The sequence below is a fragment of the Apis laboriosa genome, unplaced genomic scaffold (assembly GCF_014066325.1).
Source record: "Apis laboriosa isolate Shangri-la unplaced genomic scaffold, ASM1406632v1 scaffold5_cov152, whole genome shotgun sequence".
NCBI classification, from domain to species: domain Eukaryota; kingdom Metazoa; phylum Arthropoda; class Insecta; order Hymenoptera; family Apidae; genus Apis; species Apis laboriosa.
In genome coordinates, this window is record NW_025223857.1 from 5,242,881 (window position 1) to 5,264,925 (window position 22,045).

The 22,045-nt window shown below is 27.3% G+C and overlaps 4 protein-coding genes across 9 annotated transcripts; 1 reads left to right on the forward strand and 3 right to left on the reverse strand.

The window, feature by feature from the left end:
* Positions 1-739: 739 nt before the first annotated feature.
* LOC122718250 (peroxisome biogenesis factor 1) lies at positions 740-8,166 on the reverse strand. Its single transcript, XM_043943129.1, has 15 exons — positions 8,033-8,166; positions 6,546-6,761; positions 6,348-6,462; positions 5,268-6,249; positions 4,639-4,853; positions 4,399-4,555; positions 4,163-4,325; positions 3,713-3,872; positions 3,133-3,449; positions 2,995-3,059; positions 2,857-2,916; positions 2,604-2,790; positions 2,346-2,519; positions 1,073-1,185; positions 740-990 (listed from the first exon to the last, which is right to left on the reverse strand). Exons 1-15 carry the CDS (start codon positions 8,123-8,125, stop codon positions 918-920), a joined length of 3,090 nt encoding a protein of 1,029 aa, XP_043799064.1. The 5' UTR covers positions 8,126-8,166; the 3' UTR covers positions 740-917.
* Positions 8,009-12,593, forward strand: LOC122718251 (G2/mitotic-specific cyclin-B3). Of its 3 annotated transcripts, none has more exons than XM_043943130.1 (9): positions 8,009-8,064; positions 8,146-8,216; positions 8,766-9,237; positions 9,848-10,101; positions 10,179-10,517; positions 10,594-11,040; positions 11,125-11,280; positions 11,376-11,650; positions 11,729-12,593. In XM_043943130.1, exons 4-9 carry the CDS (start codon positions 9,883-9,885, stop codon positions 11,778-11,780), a joined length of 1,488 nt encoding a protein of 495 aa, XP_043799065.1. In that variant the 5' UTR covers positions 8,009-8,064; positions 8,146-8,216; positions 8,766-9,237; positions 9,848-9,882; the 3' UTR covers positions 11,781-12,593. The 3 variants fall into 3 exon arrangements, with proteins under 3 accessions (XP_043799065.1, XP_043799068.1, XP_043799067.1); XM_043943133.1 differs by having other exon boundaries at positions 8,766-8,994; XM_043943132.1 differs by lacking the exons at positions 8,009-8,064; positions 8,766-9,237 and having other exon boundaries at positions 8,094-8,216.
* A 1,424-nt stretch (positions 12,594-14,017) lies between these two features.
* LOC122718302 (run domain Beclin-1-interacting and cysteine-rich domain-containing protein) lies at positions 14,018-18,514 on the reverse strand. Of its 2 annotated transcripts, none has more exons than XM_043943206.1 (8): positions 17,752-18,514; positions 17,254-17,405; positions 16,925-17,108; positions 15,243-16,834; positions 14,963-15,145; positions 14,697-14,879; positions 14,449-14,602; positions 14,018-14,384 (listed from the first exon to the last, which is right to left on the reverse strand). In XM_043943206.1, the coding sequence occupies exons 1-8, from the start codon at positions 17,929-17,931 to the stop codon at positions 14,187-14,189; spliced, it is 2,826 nt and encodes a 941-aa protein (XP_043799141.1). In that variant the 5' UTR covers positions 17,932-18,514; the 3' UTR covers positions 14,018-14,186. The 2 variants fall into 2 exon arrangements, with proteins under 2 accessions (XP_043799141.1, XP_043799142.1); XM_043943207.1 differs by having other exon boundaries at positions 14,248-14,402.
* A 94-nt stretch (positions 18,515-18,608) lies between these two features.
* LOC122718303 (transcription elongation factor S-II) lies at positions 18,609-21,060 on the reverse strand. Of its 3 annotated transcripts, none has more exons than XM_043943208.1 (4): positions 20,875-21,060; positions 19,958-20,135; positions 19,476-19,831; positions 18,609-19,386 (listed from the first exon to the last, which is right to left on the reverse strand). In XM_043943208.1, the coding sequence occupies exons 1-4, from the start codon at positions 20,941-20,943 to the stop codon at positions 19,051-19,053; spliced, it is 939 nt and encodes a 312-aa protein (XP_043799143.1). In that variant the 5' UTR covers positions 20,944-21,060; the 3' UTR covers positions 18,609-19,050. The 3 variants fall into 3 exon arrangements, with proteins under 3 accessions (XP_043799143.1, XP_043799145.1, XP_043799144.1); XM_043943210.1 differs by having other exon boundaries at positions 20,794-20,909; XM_043943209.1 differs by having other exon boundaries at positions 18,610-19,386; positions 20,867-21,003.
* Between the last annotated feature and the right edge of the window lie 985 nt (positions 21,061-22,045).

The following is a 22,045-nucleotide window of genomic DNA, read 5'->3' on the forward strand; positions in this document are numbered from 1 at the left end:
ATGCGGCCACGTCCTTCCTGCTAAGTCGCGCATGAAAATACTAATTATTATACCGATTATTAATACGAAAAGTTCCGTGCCGCTGTACCCGCGCTGTTAAGCTTCCAGCATGGTGTGCAACGACCAGGAGGCTGCGAGTTTCTTGAGAGGCGAAGAAGGCATCCGGATTACGCTTATGCACGGTTATAACGAGGAAAACTCGGGGAAACCCCTCCATCCCATCCGTGTTCGTTCCGCGGATCAAAAGTCTCGCGTATATATATACGCGCGATAAAACAAAAGTTAGGGCAGGGCGCCACGGGTAGGTCTTTCACGAGATCTGGAAGCATTCTGGGTTTCAACGATCGTGGAGAATTTGATAATTTATCAATTTCGCAAATCATTCTCGATTTCCATAGATAGATTCGATAATGCTTCCATGCATGTTATTATTTGAAGTTGTGTGTCTGGAAAATATTAAGATACTGAGTAAGTTGTTAAAGTTTAACGGGGAAAGGAAGAAATAATTTGTATCTCTGTTTTTATGAATGAAGGATGAGATGTCGTAAATGATGTTTAATTTGTTTATAATCCTAAGAATTTGTTTATCCTAAGAATTGTGGAATATTGTTTAGGATTTTGATTCTTCGAAGGGATAAGAATTAATTCCAAAGATTTTTGTTTATAAAAATTTTACATAATTAGGTATTCAATTTATCAAAAATTATTACTAATAAAAGAATATTGAAACTTTCATTTATCGAGGATTTATTTTGAACAATAAGATTGTACTTCTTTGGAATCTTTTGTACTTATCAATGTACATGGATAAAAATAAAATATTTTTACTAATAAAGTAATTACAAAGACATACATCCTTCCCGAATATCGATTTTTTTGAGATTCGTTCTCCATAAATGAAACATAAATCTCACCATTCATGCCAAAGTAGCCTTCTGATTCTTCGTTATATCTTCCATAAAATTGTCATTCTTCGCAAATTTGGCGTAACTAAATTATGAAATTGTGACAAAGTTATTTAAAATTAAATTATTAAAAAATTATTGTCTTTCGCGAGGAAGACAATACTTACATCCTCTTGTACTTCTCTTTTTCGGCACGAGGCAAAGAGGGATGGGTAGAGTTGATGGAATCGATTAAATGTGTCTGAGAAACCTTAATGTCCTCCGCCTCGATCTTTCCGTCCTGGAACCAAGGTGAGAAGACAAGGCCATTAATTGGTAGGTTAAGCGAGGAACAGGCTGTAAGTCTGCTTATAGGCGTTATCGCTTATCAGTGAGACGCGTTCCTCTCGAAACGCGTCGCGCTCAGGAAACTCGCTCGCTAATTAGACGTACAGTTTGGATATTCGTGTTCTTCCGGTAGGCAAGTGCCGGTAGGTAACTTCGTTTTCTCCCTAGGAAGTTAATTAATGGCTCTAATCCCTTCGCCCTATCACGCACTCGATACCGTTAAGACGATTGTCGAAAACATCGTGGGTATCGAACGATTTTTACTTTTAACTTTTTACATTGAATGTAGTATAAAAAAAGTCTACTATTTTTTTCTTTTATCGTTTCAAAAATCATCTCCCATTAATCCTATATCAATCCAATATCCATCGAAATCCAAATATCCATAACTTTATTTTATAACATTCTATAACATTGTAGGTGTTAAAAAAATTTTTTCCACGATTAAATTCTGTAAAAAAGAATATCTTAAATATTCTATATCGTGGAGAGGAATTCGTCGCGAATCGTTCGATCGCGTGATCCAAACACCAGGGTGGCAACCCTGGGGGAGGGAAAGCCGGGTGTCTGCCTTTCGATTTTACAGGACCGCTGCAGGCCCTAAACCGTGTATCATTATAACGCATAAGATAATAACACCCTCGACGTTCAGCGAGGCGTAGGGCAGGATGAAGTGGAGCGAGATGGGGGATGGCTGGTGCTCTCGGCAGCGTGCGCTAATAAACCTGGTCTACGTTTCCTCAGTTATATCGCACCACACCTATCAACCTAGCTGGCTCGACACTCTATACACATACATAGGACAGAGGCGAGGGTGGGAGAGAGTATACACCTAACGATATTATCATCATTACGCACTATCTTACTTCGGAAGCTCCCTTACAAATGATTCTCGGCCGGAGTCGCGCCAAAATGCTTTTCATTATTTACAGAAGAGAGATACAAAACGGGCGATCGTTACGAACACAGTGGAATCGTTCTTTCCTTCACAGCGCGTGTATATACAATTCGTTTTACGTTTGCTTTCACGAGAATTTGAATATAATAGGTTTTGAAAAGAAGAGGAATATATTATATGCTGTAAACGTTTTGACAGAGAATAATTTTACTTACGGAAACGTTCGCAATCGCGTTCTCTAAGGCTGATAACCTGGCTTGGGTCAGCACGGCATTCAAATCCGCGCCGGTGAAGCCTGAGGTAAGCGTGGCCAGTTCTTTTAAATCCAATCCTGTCGTGTCTACTTTCTGTCTTTTGCAGAGAGCGGCCAAAATTTCCTCTCTGTCCGCCTGATTTGATTCGATAATTAATTTTTAAGTGGTCGAAACTCGCACTTTTTTTATACGAGTTCTCACATAGAAAAAGTTACGTGCCTCGTCCGGAAGAGGACAATACAACGCTTTGTCGAGACGTCCAGGTCTCAACAGGGCTGGATCCAGTAAATCTGGCCTTGAAGAGGCTGCCACAACCGCAACACCTTCTCTATCCTCGACTCCGTCCATTTGGGTTAATAATTGGTTCACCACTCTGTCGGTGACACCGGTACTATCGTGACCTCGCCTGGAATAAATTTATTTGTTAACGATCGATACAATTTATTTCGTCATCGTCAGAACTGATGCTTACCTTGGAGCGAGACTGTCGAATTCGTCGAAAAACAAGACGCACGGTTTGGCACGAAGAGCTCTGCAAATTTCATCATAAATGTATATTATGTATATTTGTATTTTGGATTGTATATTTTAATATCGTCGTTCCCCTCACCTCTCGAATACGTTTCTAACAGACTCCTCGCTAACACCGATGTATTTCGACAACAATTCCGGGCCCTAGATATTTATAATTAATTAATTTACAATTAAAATTATAGAGTTGATTAAAAATAAAAAAAATTGTTCGTACTTTAACGCTGATCAAATTAACACCGCATTCGTTGGCAATCGCTTTGGCCAGCAACGTTTTCCCTGTTCCCGGCATGCCGTATAATAAAATGCCATTTTGCAATTTGATAGGAGCATTCTTGAATATCTCAGGATATTTCAACGGCCACTGTAAAATCTCTACCAGAGATCTTTTCACGTCGGCCAGACCACCAATATCTGACCAAACGTGACCCATGCCTTTGTACAATTGCACGTCTTGTAGAGACATCGGCGTGTAATTCTTCAGGGCGACCTCCATGTCCTCTTCTTCGATCACGATGGGAGGCTTAGAGGAATCTTACGTATAAAAATTATTTTTAATATTAAAAATTACATTGTTGAAAAAAAAAATTAATAAGAAAAAAGTACACAATTCAAGAAGATATGTATTTTTTATTTGTTTACAATAAATCTTTTTTATTATTTCTTTGTGTGCGAAGCATATATTATAAAAGAAAAAGTATCAAAAGCACTTTTGCAAACATTTTCTTTTTATAATTTCGTAGCTCGCTGTAGAAGCATTGAAATTTAGTACATGTAATTATAGTAGATTTTATTACCGTGACGCTTCCAAGCAGCGAACGTAGCTTTCTTAGCCATATCCACGAGGTCTTGAAACACCCACCCCTCGGTCTTGTTTCCATAGTAATCCCAATTCACGTCTCCAGGCGTGTACAACTTATCTCCGAGCATTAATTGCAAAATATTGATTCTATCCACCTAATTGAGTAATACATAATTGTTATAATTGTTATATTAAGAACAATCTCATTTATTAAATTCGATGATTTTCTAACAGAGCGATAAATCTAAGTTAAACTTTCGTATTTTTTTTTACGTATTTTCTTTTCTTCTTCAAATTATAACTATCTATTAAAAGTCATAAGTTTCTGTGTGTGATCAACACGTTATATAATTTATCGATTTAATTATTTAATCATTTTTTACATATATAAAAATTTAATTTTTTCACAAAAAATTATGGATAAAAAAAGCAATCGATCAAATACCTTTTCTAGATTAGGAATAGATAAAACAGTCCTAAAAAAATGACAACCCCTAGCCGGCCTTAATTTCTGACCTATCCTGTTAATACTTGCACACGTTGCAATTATTGACACTTGATATGATTCTTGATATTGCATCACCGTGTTATTCAACATATCTGTTATCCTGACAACAAGAAATTTATATTGATTTTTTTAACTTTATCTAAAAAATAAAAGAAAGAAAGAAAGAAAAATACCTGGCAGCGTTTATAGCATCTGGTGTGTTCTCTTCGTCGTTCATTGATGCATTCGTTATGGCTTCTATATCGTCCAGAAATATTATCGAAGGTTGATAATAGACACATTCGGACAGAACAGCCATAATAATTTTTTGTAACATTTCTACTTTCTTCCCTATTTTATTATTATTAAAAAAATTAACATTACTTAAATATTCTTTATAAAAATCATTTATGATTTTGCGTTAAATAATTTACCTTTTAACGATCTACAATCAATCGTGTGAGTGTGCACGAAATATGGTGGACTTCGCATAATGTTCTCGATTATTTTGCAAATGGCAGTTTTGCCCGAACCAACCACGCCAGAAATTAAAATATTTTCAGGATTGTATTCGAAAGGTAATTGTGTTTGTAAGCCTAGACTGAGATCTAATGCTAGTTGACATTCCGTTAAAACTGTCGACAAATGACTGAAACAAAAAAAATAATATTTCTATCAGAAAATACAAAAAATATTAAAATAGATCTAGAATTTAAAAGAGATCTAGAATTTAAACTTTTAAATGGAAAGTACAGTTGAAATAACTTGTACAATTATACTTTTCTTTGCAAGAAGAACAATATTCATAATTGTATTCCTATATTGTGTATGCACATGATTGTAATAATTATATTTCTTTGCCCTAAAACTTTATTATTTTCGCTAATGATCATTTTTATAACTTTGTCATTTCAAAAGTATTTATTATATCATCTCTGGAGAAACACTTTTCAAATTCCATCTCTCTTTATTAAACGATCCCTCTTTGTTGACAATTTTCTATTGATAAAATTATTACTATTTAAAATTTATCATGGAACAAGACACATACAAAGAAAATTACCTCGTATACGTTTTTTCTAAACGAGAATATTCTTGATCCAACTTGTCAAACACTCGAAACTGATCCTTTTCCTCCACCGATCTCACACGCACCCTCGTATCCCTTAAAGTGGCCTCGTCGATCACGGCAAACTTGCAATCCTCCGGTGAAATTTTCACTATACAAGAACTTCTGTTATCCATTATAATAACAGCACAAGAATTAATCAACAATTTATTATGAAGGGAATACTTTTTAACGTAATCCTCGAAATCTTTCACCGACATCGAATCTCTCCACGAAAATAGTTCAAGGGAGGATGGTACAGATATTTCAGTTTTATCCATCAACGTTAAGCTCACCTTTGCGCCTACTTTTAAGTTCAAACTGATTCTCAAACTGTCCGACACGTACACGCTCTTGTGACGTAAATTAACGTTAAAATGTTCCTCGTTCAACGTGCTGGTTTTCTCTAACAAATCCTCCAAAATGTATACTCTCACTACCAATTCTGCAGAAAGATTTGGAACAGGGGACTCGTCTTTTACAAGGAAATTCGTGTTGGTTACGTTTACGTATTGCTTGTCCTCTGGAACTTTTTTTATACGAGCTATCCCAAAATTTTCCAAGAATTCTGGCGCTTGATCACTTGGAACGAACACGTGATAAGGACAATGCGCAATCTCGTCGAAGATATTTCCTTCGATCGTATCCATTTTAGGCATTGGATGGACACGACATATCGTGGGTAATTTTCTGTTGCGAAAACTATGCAACAGCTCGTAATTTCTGATCGCTTCGTCTTCCCTTTTCTTGATCGAATTTCGATCATTCGTAATTGGTAAAAATTTTTTGAAAGCCGAAAGCAAATTGTTCGCAATGTGGGATGTTTTCTTGCCATTTTCATTCGAATCGTCGTTCTTTTTATTCATTGTTGTATTGGCAACGTGTATTTCCGAAAATTGTTCGAGTTTGCCATATTTCACTGGTGGTTCCAGCGATTCTGTAAAGAAGAAACGATAGTATTCGATTTTTTTTTTTTTTTGAAATAAAAGAAGAAATGAAGAAAATAATATAACAAATCTTAATATAATAACTTGCCTACGATTAAGGTTACGTAAGAAAATCTTGAAACCCAAGTTACGATCGGTTGACCTTCTACTACCACTCGTATTTGACTAAGCAATGTAGATTGTACCTTTTCTATTTGTAGTTCCTGATAAAAAAATCCTGATTTTATTGTACACGATTATCAATATAGAAAAGTAAAATTTTGTTTCAACATTTTCTGAAACCTACCAAAATTTCTCTATCATTCGCGGTGAGAGGTGCGACGTTTATTTTTATTAAAATTGGAACATTCTTCACGAACGATACAATTACTTCGTCACCTTCTTCGATGTTCAAACTTCTTGCAAAAGTTGTACCAATGCACAAACTTTCATTAAGATTTGGCCTTACATTACATGACATGTAATGCGTTTTATCTTTATGAATTACTTTGATTACATTTTCCTGTAAAAAAAAATTTATAAAATTTTTCAATAAGCGAATAAAGCATTTTTGTTACAATGTCAAATTTTTTTTTTATATTTTCCAATTTCTTTCTCTTCTTTTAATGTGAATTGCTTATAATTTAATAAAACTTTTATTTTAAATTTTTGTTCTAGCTTTTCGAAAAAAATCAACCCTCCAAAAATATCTCAATAAATTAATTCTATATATACATACATACCTTATATTATGTATAATATATACATATACATATATTTATGACATATAAAAATGAATACATATATTTATGACATATAAATTCACATAAGATTTGAAAAAACAATAAAATTAATAAGAAAGAAAGGAAATAGTGAGAGAAGGATAAAGATATGATAAAAATAATAAAATCAGTACCATCTTTAGAATGCCGCAAAAGAAACACTTAAAGAAAGAATAAAAAGTATTAGAAAAAAAATAGAAAAAGAATAAGAACGGACTATTAGCGCTATCTTTTAAATGCTAAAGATAACTCTTCAAGTAAGAAAAATACAATAGAAGAATTAAAAATTATCGCCATCTTTTGAATATCTTTAAAAAAAAATATCTATGGTTCTCAAAAGATGGTGCTGGCGGTTTATTCTTATTCTATTCGGTTTATTTTTTCTTCTTATTTTTTTTTTCTATTCTTTTTTATATATTTCATTTGCAGCACTCTAAAGATAACGTTAATTTTAATACTTTTGCTATATTTCTGTTTTTTTCTCACTATTTCCTTTCCTTACCTAACTATTCTGAAAAATTTATGTATTCAAGAAGTAGCAATATATGATTAACTTTTTATTATCTTTTCTCTAATCTATTAATTAAAAATGTTGAAAATGACTTTAAAATAATAAAATTTGCATTTTAATGCAAAAAAAATGCATTGACTATTAAATTTATTCTGTCCATAATACACACAATCAATCCTCTTTTTTATCATAAAATGATAATAGAAATAATAGATAAAATTATTTTAATCAACAATGTACTTTTTAATTATAATTTATAATAAAGCAATATTATTATATAAATATAAATATACAATTATTGAAATATATGAGATCTTCTTTATCAACTTAGCTGAAGAAAAAATTAATCTCGACATCTAGTGACGTAATAAGATATCTAAAATCCAACGAGTTCCAAGTTCCAATTAACGTATTAAATTTTCTATCATTACATGTATAATCAGTGTAATATATGTTTTACGATGGACAATTTTTGATTGATTATAAGAACAAAGCACCAACCTTAATTTCCAATTTACGTAGCCAAGTATCCGGTAAATAAGCAAAACAATTATTCACTGTTATAAACTTAACAATAAAACGTTCACTTTGCATTCTCGTTCATAAAATTACAGACCAATGAGACTAAAATCCAGAATATACAAGAAGATATACACGTATAAAGAAAATATATGATAAATATTCGGTATGTAACAAAATTTCACAATATTAAAACAAAAATCATATTCAGTTAGGTTATTGAACACTGAGAGATGAAATACTTTTTGCGATACTTTTATGATTACACGATTAATTTAGATTTCTAGCTGAAGTTTTAAGCATGCTAATGTTTGGTTTAAAGTAAACGACTTAATACAGGTCAAAGGTTAATTTTAATTCTTTATTAAAAATATTAAATTCGATATATTTACCGATTCTTCATACTAAAAATATATCATTTAACATTGTAAATAATAAAAATTATTTATATGTATGCTATATATGTTTATTTATTAACAAATTGATATACGTATTGTATAATCTTATTGCAAACCAAGAACGTAAATAATTAATAAAATAATACTATTTTTTATTTAAAGTTATGTAAAATGTAATTTGTAATTAAGCATGCTCCATAATAAAGATTTATTAAAATTCTTATAAGTCATTAATTGCACAAAATATAAAAAACTTATATGGTTTAAACAATCGAAACTATATTCAATGATGTAAGTATATATTATTTTGCCGATAGGTGGTGTTCATTATTTCTACATTCCTGATTGGTTGTCATGAATCAGAGCACAACCAATCAGAGAAAGTACTAACAATAACTGTGATATTTTGAACGGCGTCAACTTCAGTTGCTCTGACGACATACAAATGAGCTGTACAGTAACGTATCGGTGGCAAAAGAATTTTATAAATGAGAAACATCCTTGAACCAGAGCACATCAAATTATAATTCTTCCAGTAGCTTCCAAGTAAATCAGAATATCTCATTTACTATCTGGAAATAATTTTCTATATAAAAACTTTAAACTTCCGTTTCGTATAAATTAGTGAAATTTTGGACCACTTTCTTCGTGATCGCGTGTGTTTATGGCAGTTGCAACGAATCAATCACTTCTATGTATTTTGTTATTTTCTCTTGTGCTATTATTTTCAAAGTCTGTGTTAATGATTTTGAACAACAGTGAAATCATGTCCTCGAATTTAGTTTAACGGTATATTCTTGCTGTATATTCCCGCCTTTTTTAACCACAAACACATTTCTTGAATTTGAGAATCAAAATTTGTGCAGAAAGAATGTAGATAAATTTCTTTTAATTTGTCACAGAAAATGTCTTTAATTTTTAAGAAAATTAATAAAACATTTTCTAAAATATTATAAAATTATATCAATTAGCAAATCAAGTAATTTATTAAATTATTAAATTTAAAATATAATTTTCTTTATAATTCTATAAAGATATGTAATATTCGATATATTACTAATAAAATTATATGTTTTATTATTAGATTTTCTTTAAAAAGATTAAGATTGAAATATTGTTCTAATAAATACATAGTGAAATATGATAATTTCAGAATAATTTTATACATTTTTCCGTCTTTTAATAAAAATAATAAAAACTAATTTTTAATTAAAATTATTTTTTATATTTATTATTTTAAGCACAATATCATTAATTTTTAATAAGAAATGGTCAAACATTTTCACTAATATTTAATAAAAATTTTTTCTTGATAATGAAACAGTTATTGATTGCATTCTTTGTAATATAGTGAAATAAATCTAATTAAATCTAATTTATTAAATTTTTTCTTTTTTAGAAGAAAAAAATCAAATTTTTTAATTTCAAGAATTTATGAGAATGGCACCATCAAAAATTTTAAATGTGCAAAATAAACAAAGTAGTACTAATGTAATAAGAAAAGGAATAACTACAAGAAGTCAAAATTCTGCATTAAATAATGTTTTACTTAAAGCACCTGCAAATAAAGAATCTCGTGTGAAAAGGAAAGCAGAAGCATCACCACCAAAGGAAAAAACAACAAAAAGATCTGCATTAGGAAATATTACCAATGTTTGTCATTTTTTTATTTTTTATTTTAATTTTTTCATTTTTTATGATATTAAATAATAATGCACATAAAATAATAGGCAATTGGAAAAACATTGGGTACACATCAAACACAAGAACCAAAGAAAGCAGTAAAAAAAACAACAGTTACTCAAATAAAATCCTTCACTCAGACAAGTTCTATTAGAACGCTTGAAAAAGGTGTAATTAAACCAGAGGTAATACCTCAGAAACCAAAGCCAGTGCCTCGTGTAAAACCAATAAAAAAGGACGAAGAAAAAACTGAAATACCTAGTAAAATTTTAAATGTTAGACGTAGTTTAGATTTAGAAAAGTCAGAGGACAGTTCTTTGTATGTAAGTGCATTAGAAGAAATAACAGATGATAGTACAAAGAAGTCCAGAAGAAGTAATATTCAGGTAAATAGTTTTAAATATTATATTTTTTTAAATTATGTAATTTTTTTCACTTTTTAATTTTTAAATATTTAAATAGCCTGAGGAACCTGAAAAAACAGAAGTAGGAAATGAATCAAATGAGCCTCAAGTACCTGCAAAAACTCAAGAAAGGTCAGCAGCTCAATTAGATGCTGCTCCTGAGCAAATATTGCCAGAAGGAGTTCAGTGGGATTTTGATGCAGAAAATTGGTTAGATCCATTTCAAGTCTCTCATTATGCCATGGACATTTTCAATTACTTAAAAAGTAGAGAACATTTATTTCCTATTGGAGATTATATGGAAAGACAAGTATGTCTTTCGCCATGGATGAGAGCCTTACTAGTTGATTGGATGGTAGAAGTTCAAGAATCTTTTGAACTTAATCATGAAACTTTATATTTGGCTGTGAAATTAGTTGATCTATATTTGACAAAAGTAACTGTTGTAAAAGAAACATTACAATTATTAGGTGCTGCAAGTCTTTTCATAGCAAGTAAATATGATGTTAGTATTCAAAATTAAATGTATAATTTTTATTCTAAAAAAGATTAAATTTTTCCGAGGTTATTTATGTGATGATTTTTATAGGAAAGAATTCCTCCAATGGTGGAAGATTTTTTGTATATATGTGATGGTGCTTATAAGCAAAGAGCATTAATTAGAATGGAAATGAGTATATTAAAAGTAGTTGATTTTGATCTTGGCATACCTCTCTCTTATCGATTTCTTAGACGATATGCTAGGGTGAGTTATGTAAATAATACATTTTTTTTAAATATTACAGTATAATTTTATATTACAATATAAAAAAAATTAATATTCAAATTATTTTTAAACAGTGTGCAAAAGTTTCAATGCCAACATTAACTTTAGCTCGATATATTTTGGAGTATTCATTAATGGATTACTCGACGATAAGGATTAGTGATAGTAAAATAGCTGCAGCTGCACTTTTACTTGCATTACGAATGAAAGATTTAGGAGGGTGGACTTCAACTCTAGAGTATTATAGTGGATATAAAGTTGATGACATACGAGATATCGTACATCTTTTAAACCAAGGATTACATCGAAAAGAAACTCTTACTACTGTACGTAATAAGTACAGTCATAAGTAAGTATATAAATACTTCATTTAACATTTACATAATTATATACAATAAAATAATATTTCAAATAATTTTCATTCTAGGATATTTTTTGAAGTAGCAAAGCTGCCATTAAAAGATACTTTAGATATATAAATAATTTAAATAAGGAAATATAGTTGACAGTATGCAAGATTGCCTAATCATTGATAGGTAATCTGTAATAAAATTTGTGAAGAATTAAAATGATCACTGAGCGTTAATTTATAAATCAAGATAACTGTTAATTTATGTCATAATGAAATCATAATAAGTAAATCTTTAAATTATCTATTATCTATGCACCACAAAAAATCAAACGACTGTGAAGCTCAGTTTGAATTTAATATATCCAAAAGGACCGAAAAATATTATAATTTTTTTTCTCTTTTTCTTTTTTCTTTTTTTTTCTTTTTTTAATTATTTATACAACATTAGTAATCTCTATCTACAACAGTATTTGTAAGTTAATTTTTTTTTTTTTTTTTTTTTTTTGTTGAAAAATTTATTTTAGCGTCTCATTTTTATATTCTATAAAAATTCTCATAAAAAAAATTAATATCGTCAAAATAGTTTTATGCATGTAAAGATTAAAAATGAATCTTTTACTCATAATTTTTTACTTATATATAATGCTATTATATGATGCCTTTGATTCAATGAATACGTACATACAAATATCAATAAATGAAATTAATGAATTATGCGGCGCTCATATTTTAATGAGTCGTATAGGTTGTGGCGTATTGTTATGCATTGTTATTGCATTTTATAGACTGATAAATTGTATGCTCCTAAGAATAGTTACATACCGATAAATATAATACGTTTTTGCTCATTACACAGTATAAAATTAATAATATTAAAAAAAAATTTCTTTCTTATAAAAATTAAACAAATTTAAATATTTTGTATCAACAAATTGCATGAAATTAATAAGTTTAAATATATAAATATATATATGTAATTTATAGAAGAATTAATTTTTCATTACATGTCATTATATATGACATCATATTTATTCATTATCTTAATTAGTTGCATACAATACAAATATAATGAAGTGATCTATTTTTTTGAACTTTACTCGTGTCATAGTAACTACTCGTGCCTATTAATAAATATGGCATTTTTTTTTATATATATATATATACATAAATATACATATATATATATATATATATATACAAAATACCACCTGTGATATAAATATATTCAAATATTTGGTATAATCAAACTCGTCAAAATTTTCTCATAAACAATATTTATACAAGTTACATTACCTAGCAATTAGAAAAGAATTATTATCTAGAACTTTTCTTAGAAAAATATGTTATATCAAGAGAGTAATTGTACATATAGATCACAATTATCGATGTGTACATATTTTTAACAATTATTAGGTCAAATTTAAAGTGATTCCTTTACAATAAAAATTTATCATATAGAAATATTGTACGGTTCTAGGACTTATTGAAATTAGGTGGTGTACATAATATCATTATATTTTTGTACCAGCAATAAATGTATTATTATCTATTATTTTGTAAGATGTGTGTATGTGAACCATTGTAAACAAAATGTATGTAATTTAATAAAATCAAAAAAGATTTTTAATTTTTGTCTATTCTTTTTTATTATATTGCTGTAGTACCTAATATAAAATATAATATCCGAAAGACATATTAAAAATATTTTTAAAAAATAAAACAATATTAAATTTTGATATTTTATTATAAACTTCGATTGTATTAACATTTATAAATAAACATTGCATACTTTCAATCATGACGGGAACCAGGTACAGCATTTATGACTATTATATTTTTTCCAGTACAAAGGTAACATTTTTATAAATCATTATACTTAAAATATTATTGCCATTTTACAATTATTATTTGTAACATGCAATAAATTATTTTTAATTTTATTAAATTATCTTAAAAGTCTAAATAATTAAGATTCATAGTTAAAAAATAAAAGCAAAATATAAATACTTCAAATAACATGATACATATTTACATTATTTTAACAATGAAATAATTTATGTTATTTAAATTAAAAATTTTATAAATAAGTCATAAATTATCTCTATTTTTCTGATAACAAAATACGTAATAATTGATGGATAAATAATATATGAAATACGTAAAATAATAGATAAATTTAAAAATAAAGTTACAATTATTTTAAATATCACATTTTTTTCTCAGTCTTTACTATATTTCCCGTATATTAAATAAATTTTTGTATAAAATACTATACTTCCAAATTTCAAGCAATATTTTTTCTATATTTTATATATAATTAACAACATATGCTTGATAAATGATTTGATAATTTTGTAATTCAAATTTACTTATTATTTAACAATTTAATTATATATTAAATATGATAAATAAAAACCAAATTTGGGAATATCTGATTTTTTTATAAACTTTTTATATCTGATTTAAATAAATTTTAAATTATACATTCGATACTCATAGGTAAAGATATGACGCAAAACAATTTTGCTATATGTCAAAATTGTTCTCTAGATATTCGTCTAGCACGTAAACGAATGCAGCGCGGACAATCTATCTTATTAAAATTTTGCTTACATTCGTTATGAAAACATGCACCGCACATTTCACATCTATTAACTTTTGAGAATTCCCATGGAAATATGACATCTTTGGAATAACATAATTCGCATACAAATCCCCTAGCTTGGCATAACTAAAAGTAAGATCAATTCTTATTAAAGATATGCATATCTAATCTAAATCAATTTTAATATTACCTCACAGCCCATAATATGCATATTACACATTTGAACTAATTCTTGTAGTCTCATTGGTAAAATACCATACTTAACATGCATCAAATCTTGAATAGAATATATATGAGGTTCGCTTATTATATAATTTGGTTCTTTTTTTAAGATATCTTGAACACTAAAAAAAAAATAATAAATTTTAAAATATTATTTTATAAAATAATTAAAAAAGATAAATACAAATATGCAACAAATAAAAAAATAACAAATACCTTGTTGCGAATCGACAGGTAAATAGAAAATCTTTAAAGAAAAATAATTGTGAACGTAATAGTCTTGTCTTAGCTAATTGTTTTATGCGTCTATATAACAATGGATTCAAGTCATTTATTTGAAATAATGGATCTGATGTCATTTGATCCAATAATCTATATGAAAAGTTTGATACAGGATATCTAAATGGAAAAACAATTAATATTGTAATATATAATATATAATATAATTTTATATAAATATATAAATAACATTAGTTTCTTACCTATTAAAATCCCATTTAGATAAAATCTTTCCTGGTATTAATGCTACTTGATTGGTATGGCATCCAGTACAGAAATATCTACCTAAATACTCACAATAACGAAATTTATTTGCATATTTTATTGCAACTTTCATTCCACATCCTGCACATTTATAATTCTGTTTAGCTATAAGAGTGCGTCGCCTATAAGAAATATCAAATTTAATTAAAAAATTATACAATATATTTTAATTTTATATATATATATATATATATATATATTTTAAACTCATAAACTTACACTGGTGGAGGATGTGATGTAAAAATAATTTGAGGCCTTGGTGGAGCCCAATCTGTAGTTCCACGCAAAGGAATTGATTGTGAATTTTCTGCATCATCTGGATTAATTGGCCAACTTTTTGGTAACGGTAATAATCTTTGTGGTACATCTATTTCAGAAACCAGCCATTGTAATTCGCTTGCTCTCGGTAATTGTTTTTCACTAAATTTGCTAAGAAGTGATAAAGCTACTCCTTCTGCAGACATGCTACTTTCCGTTAATGTTGATTCTGTTTCATGAGCAGGGGATGATTGATATAAATCTGCATCGGAATATAAGGATGCCATAGATATAGAAATCCCAGCATTCTTAAGTTTTATTGCATTTCGCTCGTCATCTACTTCTAAATCCTCTATATCATCAGTGGATATATTTTCTGATGGAGTATCAGATGAGGTTGATAATGGACTAACACTTTGATCAGTAGTAGTCGTATCCGTTTTGCCATCGCTTAATAACTCGCGGTTCCACGTTCTTCTTTTACATCGCTCTTCTTGTCGTTGACGGCGTCTTAATCGTATTCTTTGTTTTAAGCTATTTATTTCTTCATCGCTTTCTTCAATTGCTTCTTCCATAAGACGCCATTGTCTATTACATTTTACTTGTTCAATGGCAGCTATCATGGCTTCAGAAATACTGAAATGTGCGTTTTCTCTATCCAATTCAGCATTTGCTCTGGAAAATTGTGCAGATGCTAAGAAATTTGTTAAACTTTGACCTTCTATTGGACATGGAAAATATCCTATTGCCATAGGTTGAACACTGCTTCCACCATCTTCCATAAAAGTTTTCTTTGGTGTTCTTATATCTTTTTGTCCTTCAATTTCTAAATTCCATGGATTAATGAATTCAGGTGCTGATCCTGGTAAAAAAGAAGTTTTTCTTCTTGGTTTTTGTGATATTTCTATTTCAGTAGAATTTGTATTATATATATTTGAACTCGTTTCATTTGGTATAAGAGATGGAATTCGATATTCCTTTACTGTATTTATTGATATATCTTCATTATTTAATGCATCAGAATCTTCATTAGATTTCTTTATATATTGAGTTTCTTTCATTTTAGTTTTATTTTTTATTTTCCTTATGGGAGTTCTTGGTTTTATAAGTAATTTATTATCTATAACTGTTGATGTTGAATGTTTTAACTCAGCATAATTTACATTAATTATTTTTGATAATTCAACAGAAGATGTTTGAGAATCATGATTTTTATGTGAACTATTATTTGCCATATATGATGAAGATATAGAAACATTTTTTTCTAGAGTTATACAATTTTTAGTTAATGCTGAGAGACTACTCCAACTTTTTAAAGGTATATCATTAATTTCTTTAGGATCTGATATTTTATCTTGAATTTTTTCATCAGATCTAACATCATGTTGCATATTATTATCTGAAGCTATTTTTAATGATTCTAATTGACATTTTTCAACATGTACAATTTTATCTCTTGCATTAAAATTTATAGTTGAAAAATTTATTGGATATGAAGAAGATCTACGATGTTTTTTTTGATTTATTTTAGGAGCAATCCAAAAAGGTAAAAACTAAAAAAAATATATTAAATAAAAAAAAAAATCAAAATATAGAAATCATATACAGATAAAAAAATATACAATAAAATTTGTTTTACTTACCAAGGATGGATCAATTTCTGTAAGTAATATAGGTTGATTTCTTTCAACTGCTCTTAAACATAATAATGTAGCTTCAGCTAAATTTTCTTGACATAAAAATGCCCATGGTTCAAAACAAGAAAATAAATGTTCCTTATCAGACAAAAGCCATGAAAGTTTGTGTGACAAAGAATGATTTTCCAAACTATATTATAATAATTAAATTATATTATAATTATAATAATTATTAAATTATGTATAAATTTATAATATGAATTGTTCGATAATTTATTTAAGCATATTAAATGAAAATATTTATTATAAAACATTCAAATATTTTTTATAATTACCTTTTGTATAACCATAACATATCTTTATGTGCTGTGATTCGAGTTGGTAAATTTGAGAGATAATCTTCTGTATCAGAAACAACAGGTGATAATGCAACAGAAGGCTGCAGCCAATTTAATCCTTGAATAAAAATCCAACAATCTGGTTCTCCCTAATATATTTTATTAATTTTAATTTTTTTTTAACACTAATATTACATTATTTATTATTTTGTGTGCAAATAAAAATACAATAAAAATAAATAAAAACATCAATTGTTTAAATATAAGAGATATAAACAATAAAACATTCTCAAAACAAAAAAATTAATATATTATAGTCAATGTAAACAAACAATTATAACAGAGAATAGAATTATATTACCTTTTTAGAAAAAAATTCTATTTTGTGAAATAATACAGAGAAAAAAATAAAATATAATTACAAATATAATTACAAATATAAATAAATTATAGAATTGTAAAAGCGAAAACGATGTAAAGAAAATGTTATCTTACATTTCGATTAAATATTCGACAGCCATGTTTGAATATTCGTTCCATTACATTGTGAAGACGATTTAAACCACCATAAACATTCCATACGTTTAAAACACCATCAACTAATAAACCTTCTACAATAGATCGAAGACTTTGTAAAAGTTGCCATTGCTCTTTGATGTGGGCGTCTCCACACATAGTGACTATTAGAAATCATTCACTTTATATTTTAACTAGTTCTTTAATGAATTATTTTTTGTTACGTCATAAAATATTTTGAACAAGTCATTAATTATTATATACAAACATTATATACAGGTATTAGAAAACATTGCTTATGCTATGGTTGATATTTTTCGAATTAATTTCAAAAGACATTATTTGAAAGTTATATCATTATAGTAAAGCTGTTATATATTTATACGTTATCTTTTAACGTAGATAAAATCACGTAACTTCATTTTTTTATTTGATCTTACTAATAATTCATAAATGATTTAGAAAGCATTCGAAAGTATACTATATAAATGTTATACTACATGAACATAGAATAACACAAATGACATTGATATTAGGTTAGAAATTAGTGTACGCGCAGTGCGTAAACCGTTAAGTCTAAATTGCTAGAAACATCGAAATCCTGTGGCGGTCTCTAACGGCAACTTATAAAAACTATCAAGAATATAATAAAATCAATCGAAAAAAATTGAATATAGTTGTCATTCAATCTATTAAATCATATAAATTTTTCAAACTATACAATAGAAATAAAATTTTTATATTCACAATGTATATCACATTTTTAATACTCAATTTTGACTATTATATTATATTATTAAAAAGGGTTCCAAAAATACTACATTATAATTACATATATGTATTTCAGAAGTGTACCCACAATTTTGAATTCTTCACAGATAAGATATAAACTCATACAATGCAAAGTCAAATATTTAATTGTAATTTCATTCGCAAATTAAGGTCTTTAGCAGCAAAGACTGCTGGTCTTAAAACAAGAAAAAATATTAAAAGTAATCTATTTAATTTAATAATTGATAATTTTTTTAATTTGATAAAGCTGAATTTTTTAAAGCTGAGATCTTATAAATGACAATGCCAGTATATACAATAGAATAAAAACTGAATATTTTAAAAGATTAAAATCACACTAAGTGTACAATGCAATCTGTGAATGGTAAATATATTTTTAGTGACTTTTAACTCTAATAATAATTATTAATAGATAAGTCTTGAACGAAATATATTTTTCTTTCCATTTTTTTTGCAATCAGAAAAAATTATGGAAAGTAAAAATATTTAGCAAAACTTCCATCGATTTCCACATTCATTGCATAACACAAAAGTAGTCATAGGTTCATCAGCTGAGCGTGTTTGCACTTGATTGTAAGTACAATTTCGTTTTTTGCACTTTCCACATTTTAATAGATCAGTTTTCGTTCCTTGCACTGTAGCAAGTTGTGCATCATTGATTGCCTCCTTTTTAAACTGTTCTCTTAATTGTTTTATTTCATCGCTTGCCATTTCTTCTGCAGTCATAACAGCAAGCCTAGCAGGTGTAATAGCACCAGCAATAAAATTCGTTCGAAGATTAGGATTTTTTATATCACGTAAATTAGCAACTCTACTTCGTACCTAGACAATAAAAAGCATATAATTAAATTATAATAAAATATAAAATTTATAATAAAATACAAAAATATATTGAAAAAATAAAAGTTTACCCTATTTTTATATCTATTATCAGTATTTTTAAATTCTGCATAAATTGCTTCTTCCAATTCTTCTGCTAATTCTTCTGGAGTAGCACAGCCTTCAATTGTGTTTCCATCTACTCTTAGAGCTGCTGCCAGCAATTCCCTACATTTAAGTCTTACAGCATCCGTTGTTGTAGGAGCAGGAAATGTTGACTGTTTTCTCTGATTATCTTTATGAGGTTTTTCTTCTTTCATTTTGACATCACTTCCATCTGCATTATCCTTATCTTTTTTTTGATCTCCATCATCTTTATTTTTCTCTGATTTATCATCTTTTTTTTTTGAACTACTTGAAGAAGTAGAATCTTTTTCTTTATTAGATCCTGTAAAAAAAATATATATAATATAATTATAATATATAATTTTATTTCACATAATTATCTATTAAAATTTTATGAAAAAATTTATTATATTTATAATATTTTATTTATATAGATTTATTTTTTTACCAGATAAAAATTTTTTCCAGTTTTTAATAAGTGTTTTAGATAATGATATAACTTCTTCATCTCTACTTGATTTTCTTAATGCATTTACTGTCATTCCAATTCGTGTCTTTGTCAATAATTCTAAATCAACTGGTAATTTTTGTAATATTTTAAGTAATTCCAATGCTTGTTCTTGTCCCTGTAATGAAAAAACTTTTTTTTGATATAAAAAAATACAAAATACATATAATTCATTCATATATTTTTCACAATATATAATCATAATGTATAATCATTTTTCATAATCATAACTACTAAATAAGTATATTATATTTAAATAATTTTGCAAATTTACAGTACTAATATAATTAATTTAAACTCAAAATATTATATTTTATCATATTATCATTTTTTATATAATAATAAATATATTACAATTATGTCTTTTATAATTATTAAAATATACATAAACAACTTCATTCAATGATGTAAGTTATAACTTTTTAAAACGATATTTAGCATAAACAATCGAATTATAAAATTTATATTGAATTAATGTAATTAAAGATTTTAATTACATATTCAATGCTCATATAAATAAAAAGATTTATAGCCCATTTTGATAAATTTTTACATTTTGGTAAAATAAAAAAATGATCTAACTTTGGCAATGTTATATGAACGCATTAAAATTAGTGTACCAGATATTAAAGCTCTATAACACATTGTAAAAGCTACAGTTAATATCAATTGTTTGTGTCAATAAAATATTCATACGAATAAACATTTATTTTTTCAAAAAAAATTCGAATGATAATAGATTCATATTTATTCACATTTACACAATATAATCGTACTTTATAATATTGGAAAAGAGCTTTATTAAGCCTCCAATATGCCGAGCGGGATACACAACTATATTTTACTCACTTACTCACCGTCCCGTCACCGCTCGACATCTTGTTCAATTTCTTTTGGATTCGTAAGACTTCTTCTTCAGCACTCATTATGAAAATTTTGTAGTTTTTACACAGAAAACCAATATAAACACATACAACACACCAAGCGAATGAACAACAAACCCCGAGTACGTTTGTAACCGAAACTTGCGATGCAGAGTTCGATACTGGATAGGTAACTCGTAACCATAATATACTAAGGTTACAGTTATTGTATGTTATTACAGTGACATCTTTTGAAAATAAAATGATATACAAAGTGTGGGAATATTTAAATATTTTATAGGAAACTATTTTTTTGATTTTTGTAATGAAAATGTATTAATGTATAAAATACATTACATAATACATTACATTATATAATACATATATAATGTATAATGTATAATAAAAATTTTTAAATAATATTCTCTTTTTTTATTTCGATATACTAATATTATATATATTAGTATATCGAAATAATAAAGTTTTATTTAAAATATTTTCCATTGCTATAAAAATATTAACAATTTTGAAAAATTATATTAGAAATAATACATTTAAATTATTTATTAAAAAAATATTTTTAAATTATTTATTATTTAAATTATTTATAAAATTATTTAAAAAATTAAATTATTAAAATATTTTTTTAAATTTTAAATAAGTATTTTTTTTAAATAAGTAAAAAGTTTTTCTTGAAATAAATAAAAAAGTTTTTAAATAAATAAAAAAGAAAACACACTGTTAGAAATTTTTATATATATTGGAATTTTTTTATAATTACAAATTCAGAATTACAACATAAAAATTTTATTATTTGAAATTATTTTGAAATATTCATAAAAAATATTTGTTTCTTTATCACCCGATTACAAATATTGTTCTACAATTCAAAATAAACTTTGAAAAAAATTTAAACGTCAATCAAAAGTTTTATCTACATTGCACTTTTTTAAATAACTTACTGTATAGAAAATTACGTAATAAATAGCTACATATAATGATGACTTATGATGGGAAACAAAAATATGGCGTTACATTTACTTCGTCAATCATGACAACTATTCTCATTAAAAATATATAAAATTTTTTAAAATTTTATAACACTATATTCACTTTAACTTTATAAAGAACAATTTTTATAAACCATTCTTAGTAGATCAGTATT